At 39.7% G+C, this 7,765-nt stretch overlaps 1 protein-coding gene across 1 annotated transcript in view; it reads right to left on the bottom strand.

Annotated features, from left to right (window-relative positions):
• Positions 1-926: 926 nt before the first annotated feature.
• Positions 927-7,765, bottom strand: part of VEGFD (vascular endothelial growth factor D) — a 29,999-nt gene continuing 23,160 nt past the window's right edge. The window contains exons 4-7 of the mRNA XM_080552329.1: positions 6,422-6,570; positions 5,547-5,644; positions 2,508-2,703; positions 927-1,585 (exon numbers count right to left, since the gene is read on the bottom strand). Of these exons, the coding sequence (XP_080408455.1) occupies positions 1,459-1,585; positions 2,508-2,703; positions 5,547-5,644; positions 6,422-6,570 (570 nt within the window). The 3' untranslated portion in view covers positions 927-1,458. The remainder of the gene's footprint in view (positions 1,586-2,507; positions 2,704-5,546; positions 5,645-6,421; positions 6,571-7,765) is intronic.

Raw genomic sequence — 7,765 nt, 5'->3', positions numbered from 1 at the left:
CTCAGAAGGGTGAGGGAAGTGTAAGGGTGTGCTGCTTCTACTGCTTGTCCGGTTCACCTTATTTTGCACTGGGGTCCTGTTCTGGTCCTTGTTCATATGGCAGGCCAGTTGCATGTGGCCTGTGCTCTGCAGGAAACCCCTCAGCAGGAGAGCCCAGTGCAGATGAGGAGGCGACTTATAGGATTCTTATAGGAATGAGTTCTGACTTTATTTTTTAAAAAAATCTACTTTTCCCTATAAAAATACAACAAATAAATAAAATAAAATAACCCTCTGAGATGCACATCAAAAAGCTATTTTCTATTCCACACATTGTGTCGACCTTTCCATCTCCGTTGCAGTTGTTTCATTTCCTCTGTTCCCTCCATTCACAATGCAGTATAGAATTGGAGAATTCAGCAGAGCGGAAAAAATGATTCAGTCATCAAGACCATCACTTCCAGTTCAAGATTGCTGCTTACAATATTTTCTCTAGAATGACTCAGACCAGACTTCAGTGGCTCAGAAAATAATGTTGTCCTTGTACTTGATTTGGTTAAAACACTGTTATTCAGGCCTCACACTGCTGAAAAGAATTTCAGTGCAAAGGACATATTTTCATGGCATGGTAAGTTAAAAGCAAAATTATCATTTCCCTTAGAAAATCACTGAACAGTTAGTACTAGTGTGGCTGTTATCCCCTTAGGGAGATTAACACACAGGAACAAATAAATAAATCACACATAGCTGTCAAGCAGACGTGGGAAAAATTATTCTTCCATACTGAAATTATTGGACCAAGTGACCTTGTTTTGACCTGGGGTTGGGCAGGAGCCAGTCCCAGTGGGACAAACATAAGGCTGTGCTTGAGGTGGCTTTGGGTTTTTGCTTATTTTCTTTTTGTTTGGCAGAGTTTTAGCAAAACAGAGAAAAAATCAAAACCACTTGAATAACTGATGTATTTATTTTCTTATATACACTTAAATATGACACATCTGACAGTAGTTGTACAATAAACTCAAAATGATAATCAAAGCTGGACAGTAGATCAAATAACTCAGTGCTGACCCTATTAGAAGGCAAATCCTGTACACTGAATTTCTGAAGAAAATTTCACCCTAGAGTTGCGTTAGCTAAGGATTCAGAGGCTAAGATTATCTAGTCTCAATTTGTGAAAGACTGGCTGGTGACTGCGACTCTATTACCAGTACCAGCTTCATCTTCCATAGCATAACATTGAACTGGCTCTTTCTGCACTTTCTTCCACACAGACAGAAATTCATCAGTTGTTTTTACCTCTTACAGAACAATTATCAGTGTCCCAGAGGACTGACCTGCAGTTAGTGATAAATAAATAAATGCAGACTGGATTCATTCTTCTGCTGTTAATGTGGAAGATGTTCGTGTTTACTACTGTTTGAAAGTCAGTGACAGCTACGTTGCGAAGCAGTGGATTTTTGTGGAATTGAGGAAGTTCGGTCAAGGACTTTCTTTGCTTTGAGACCCATGAGAACCTCTCTTCTCCTTCGGACAACGACAATGCCTGGCACACGTTGGTTTTGCAGTGGGGCATGTTCTGGGTTGGGATGGACATTTGTCCTCACAGCTGTTTAACAAGGGAGAAAAAAGGAAAAAAGAGAGGAGCATTTTAATATGATAATTCTTCACTGTCACTTTCCCCAACTTTTTCATCATCCAACACGTAGGAGACGTTTGAGAAAGTGCTGACACCCTACAAAAAGGGAGTAAAGACTTTGCTGCCTGGCAGTTGTTGTCTGCAGCAACATGTCTTCTTGTTGTCCATTCATCCACAGTCAACCTAAGTAATTCTTTCATTTCTTGCGTGAAGGAGTATTTTAAAAGCATATTTTCCATTTAAGTTTTGCCAAAGAAACCTCAAAACTAGTTACACAAAAAGATTTGGAAAATGCATGGAGTGTAATAGCCCTAAAACAATTTTCCTGGTTCTCAGAGGAATCAGACCTGATTGGATGGCTTTCTATGTGTACAAAATTTCATTAGCTCTAGCAAATCATTTGCTCTGAGGACAAATTTAATAGGGAATGAGCTGCATGGTGTGGGTGTTAATTTAGGGTACCTTTGTCCCTAGAAGTTCATGAAAAAGCATTTGGCTGTCACAAAGAACGCAGGTTGGGTTCTGACTCGCTGGAAGTGCAAGATTCAGTGTCTCACAGTTAATCCCCTTTGTAACACAGTAATTTCAAGTGTAGCACTGTTTTAGCAGTCATTCCCCTAAGAATAGGGAAAAAAATAATAAATCTAGGTAGTTGAATAACATCCTTGTCCAGATTTCTCAAAACATTAAATGTTAATTAAATAAACCTTAGACTCTTCTATGACGTGAGTATTGTAAATACTATCTCTATTGTTATTATTATCTCCATAATTGCAGCAAGGTATTTTATCCTGGGTGGCACTCCTAGCTAATTCAGCACTTGCACCTCCAGCATCTATGCAAGCTAATTCAGATCTTGCAGTATAGGCACTGAATGACAAGGGGCGCTTACCTGCAGGTTTCAGCATGAAATATCTTGTGTTTCTGAGCACAGCTTTCCTGGCTCTCCCTACACAAATAGCAGCTGCAGTTCTCTTTACTTTGAAAGAAGTCTGTGGGACACTTCTGTCTACAGATGCATTCACAATTTTCTTCATCAAATTCCATATGTTGTCCACACATAGCCAGTTCAGCAAGAGGAGGGAGTCCTGCAATAGTTCAAAAAACTTTTAGTGTTAGGCTTTACAGGGCTAAATCCTGCTCTGTAAGACACTGGCTCTTTCATTGCAATCAGTAGGACTCACATGTGTACTCTTTGATTTATTCTAATCTTTATAATTTCTGCTGCAATTTACAGTGCAGAAATGGACTTCTCGAGTTTTTCAAGGGAGGAGTGAGCCGATTGTTTCACTAACTCTGATACTGTTATTTCTTGTGGGTTGAACCCTGCATAAAAGTACTTTATTTTGGGGCTGTATATCAGAAGTGCCAAATGTTAGGTTTTGGAACACACAAACCTTTACTGCACTGCAGGTTTTAAAAAGAAAAATCTTAGAAAGGATTTAGTGGATGCCCTAGTCAAAGTTGCATATGCACACAAACTAGCACCCTCACTGCTCAATGTATTTCACTATCCATACACTCTGGAAATTTTTACACAAATAATATTATGTCTAGCATGATGCAAGCCAGTCTAGCACTTCAATAAGCAACATATGTACACTTGTCAGTTAACGAAAGGAGAAAATACTTTTTTTTCAGAAACAAAATCCCAGCCAAGCGAACACTCCAATACCTCATCTATCTTCCCCCAAAATACACATCTGGAGAACAATATGAGGCTAATCCTAGAAAAAAAGGGGAACATATTTTCTGAAAGCCACATTAAAACACTGGCAGCACATCCCTGGTTAAAGGTCACGGCATATAATGTGTCACTGGAAAGGTAATTTCCTGTAATTTTACAATTAGCTATTGGATTTAACCTATGGAATGTGGAATGTAACCTGTATCCATGACCTCTGCAACCTGAGCTGTGCTCTTACTGACCAGAACAGGCCTGTACGTTACTTGAAAGAAACCATCATTATTTACTTAATGCTGAAAAACCAATATCCAAAAAATAAAAATAAAAACCAAGTCCTATTTGAAGAGAGGAAAGAATCTGCCCCAAATTCTTGGAAAACAAACCACTTCCTTGGGGTGATAAAGCTTGGCGGGTATGAGTGTTTCAGTCTCACTGTTTTAACATCAAAGACAGAGTTTAAGTTATTTTGTCCTAGCCACAGCCAAGCACAACGTGCTTCAGAGAGTTATATTTTATCTGAGGAAATATTGAGTTTATGTCAACAAAAGCTATAATTCAACAAGCCACAAATTCTAATCTCCAAGCTGACCTTACAAAAGGCCAAGAGTGAAGAGGACTTTGGCTATTCATAGTCCTTTGGACATCCTCTGAAATAGGGAGTACTAATCCTTTCTTGAGTGAAAAGACTAACATGAGTTTAACTACATAACTTGATGGTCAAATGATCTGATCCAGAATAAGAACAGATCCTACAGAAAAAGTTATGCAACCAATCTATTAGCCTTAGGACATTGCAAATAACAGAGTAGCTTAAGAAATTATTTAGTTTTACTTTAACTTGCTTGCTAGCTCGCTTTTATCATTGCCTTGCCTGGTTTTCTCTTTCGCTTGCTGAATGTGTCTTAAACCACAGAGTCAGGGCTTCCATATCCATCTGCTCTACTGCTGTCACAATTTTACTTCAACTGTTACAATTTCCTAAGAAAATCAGTTACTTTAAAAAAGAATTACATAGGGCTTGGGGAAGATTTAACTTTACTCTTAATGTTTACTGCTAGTAGGTGTCTTTATACTTACTCAGTTCCCCACAGAATATTTCCTGCAAATTTATTTGAGAGAGTAAAGTTTTCCATGAAAAGCAGAGGGAGAAAGGAAGTACTGGACACTTGTACTTACTTTCACAGATTTATAGAATCACAGAATCACAGAACGGTTTGGGTTGGAAGGGACCTTAAAGATCACCCAGTTCCAAGCCCCCTGCCACGGGCAGGGACACCTCCCACCAGACCAGGTTGCCCAAAGCCCCATCCAGCCTGGCCTTGAACACCTCCAGGGATGGGGCATCCACAGCTTCTCTGGGAAACTTGGGCCAGTGCCTCACCACACTCTAAGTGAAGATTTTCCTTCTAACATCTTATTTAAATCTCCCCTCTTTTAGTTTAAAGCCATTACATCTTGTCCTATCCCTGACAAAGAGTCCCTCCCCAGCTTTCCTGCAGGCCCCCTTGAGGCACTGGAAGGCCACTGTAAGGTCTCCCCGTAGCCTTCTCTTCTCCAGGCTGAACAACCCCAACTCCCTCTGCCTGTCTTCATTTTACCCTCTCCCATCGTCTTCCATAGATCTTAAAGGGCATACTTGCATACTCTTGAGTATATATAGCGTATCAGTTTAAAAGCCTCCCAAATACCTTATTAGACTACCTAAAAGATAGTCTAATACTTTCAAAGATTATAATCTTTTGCACTGACTACAGCTAATAGGAAGGACTGATTTTACCCATTTTATTTCTTATTCCTGATACATCTGCTCTCAAGAATTTCCCATAACGAAGATTCAACACCTTACCCAAGCAACATATTCCAGGGGATAATTTTTTCTACAGTTAAAAAGCTTTCCCTAATGTACATCATGCAATTTAAGGCAAATGCAAAATAAATTAAAAAATAAAAATAAAATAAAAAATCGAGGGTGCCGACTTCATTAACTCTTTTTAATACATTCCTGGTTCTTATTCAACTTGCTAATATAGATGGAGTAAAATGTCCACGGAAAAAACATGAGATGGGGATAAGCATATACGAGCGTTTATTTTCAGGTGATTTTCTACACCATAAGCCAGGCCCATCTAAGGATATAGAATTAAAACTGTACCTCTCAAAACAGGAAATGGGACATAACCAAAATGAAACAGAAGCAGCTTGGACATAGTAAATAAATGTATCCATTGGTAATTTTATCTTTACCTTCCCGTCTGTTGTGATGCTGTACATCTACAACACATTCACATTTGTCGCTATCCCAGATCCATCCATTATGGCAAAGTTTGTTGGCAAAGGGACAACTAGGAAAAGAAAAAAAAAGATGGAAATTAAAAATAATTAAAAATAACATCATGAGCAGCATCATAGTCGTTTGGCAAAATGAACCTATGCTTAAAGATGTACAATGGACTGTTTTCAGGGTCAGAGGGACCAGCCTGACTTTTAGGTACTTGGATCTTGGAGGGGAGCTCACCAACTGGAAGAAGGCTGAAGTTCTCCAGTGTCTGCAAAGGAAGGGGATTCAGAGCAGCCAGCAGGCTGAGTGAGGGCTGGAAGTGGCTTTGCTGAAATGTCACCTATTCCCCAGCCCAGAAGTCTAGCTGAAGGGCACTTGCAGGGTCAAGCCTACATGCAGGGCTAGACAGAGACTTCTGAGCTAACTTTAAATGACTCTAGCTGTGTTTCCAGAGCGTTTGTTGAGTTAATGTAGTCGGTTTCCTTTGGGACTACAGCATGTTATGCCATACTTTGGAGTTAGATGTGAGATCACTTTTCTCCGGACACTGAGCCTGACAGATGCAAACCAGAACTGAATAAAAAAATTAAATCCATGGTTTGCATCAATTATGACCCAAGGTGGCATGAGGTACAGGAGAGTACTTTAGGTTGATCTCAGTACTCTCATGTGCCCTGGCTGAATAATGTGTGAGCAGAACTGCTCATGTCATGTTAAAAAATAAAATCTTTTGGGATAACAGAAAATGAAGGCACCGTTATAATAACCAAATCAGAACAAAGTAATTTTCATACTTTAGACCCCACAACATAGTAAGTCACTTGTAAATGAGGGAACTTACCCATCTTCTTCTGGGTACTGGACAGATCTTCGTATGATGGTGTACTGATGACGCTGGGTATTTGATAAACACTTACAGCCAGTGTGATTGGCAATTTTGATTGGCACAGGCTCTGGAACACTTGTCAAGGGAACCGAGATCTCAAAGAGCTAGGTAGGTGAAATAAAAGTTATTATTTTTTTTCAGTTTCCATTATGCAATTTCTATATTAAATCAAAACTTCTTAGCCTTTGCCACCATTTGCCTCACCACTGCTCCTTTCTAGCAATAGTTACCATAGGCATGAATGAGCAGGTGGGCACTGAGGGTTTTGAAGTGAAAAGGAAACAATGCCTATCACTGTAGAAACTTGCCAAAATGGTCATCCCAGAGTCATATAACCAGCTACTAAATACCCAAGATCAACCCAAACTCTTTGCAAATGTACTCAAATACCTCTTTTGAATTGCAAGGGCAAGATGGAAAAGATATAGATATTGGGAACTTTGTTCTCAATTATATCATCAGCTGAATCTCAGCCACTAATAGAAACATTTAGCTCTCCTAAGGTACTCACAGCTTGCATCTTAATGTCCCACACTTAAGCCCCACAGACTTCTTAGAGACAGAGGAAACGGGAGTAAATAAAAGACAGTTCAGTGCACTTTAGTTGGGTTCCTGGAGGGAATCATTCTTTGTTGATTGTAGTAGGAGCTTAAGGAACCAAGCAGCCTAACTTCAGTCATGCAAATTGTTTAAGGTGATCTCTGGGTAGCCTTGTAGAAGCTCTGGTTCTCTGGGCAGCTCTATGTCGGAGTCCTTGAAGTGACCCACACCCCCTCTGACCCAACAGGCCAGCTTTTTCAAGTGGAAAGTAAGGCATAAAGTATTTCTCAGCATGCCAGGTTAGTGCTGCATCCAGATTCAGTGGCTGAGAAATAGTCCTAAGCCTGACTGTTTAGATATTTAAATGTAGGTGTCATAGTCTCTAACTTCAGGTGGCAGGAATATCTTTCAGTGGATATTTTATGCAAGGAAAAAAAAACATACTCTTACTTTTATGGGAGTAATTTCATAGATTTTAGAGAAGTCTGGGCTGCTGGTAGTGTGTCCAGGACTGGAATTAGCTGGGGGCTTTTGAGGGAATGGTTATTTTGAAGGGCACTAAAGGAATGTTACACTCTGCAGAATTGCAGCTTTTCAACAAACTTATGAACTGCTGCTCCAAAAACACATAAGTAAGTAAATACTTTTTAGCATGACCTAGCTCCCTGAGCTGATCAGATGTCTTTTGTGTATAGCCAACAGCTCATAAGTGCTTTCTCTGTCCGGTGTGGAATGAAAGCAATTAATGAACATTGACGC

This window comes from Anser brachyrhynchus, assembly GCF_964034855.1.
Source record: "Anser brachyrhynchus genome assembly, chromosome: 1".
Taxonomy (NCBI): domain Eukaryota; kingdom Metazoa; phylum Chordata; class Aves; order Anseriformes; family Anatidae; genus Anser; species Anser brachyrhynchus.
Note: the sequence above shows the minus strand (reverse complement) of the source record. Positions and strands in the feature narration are given on the sequence as shown.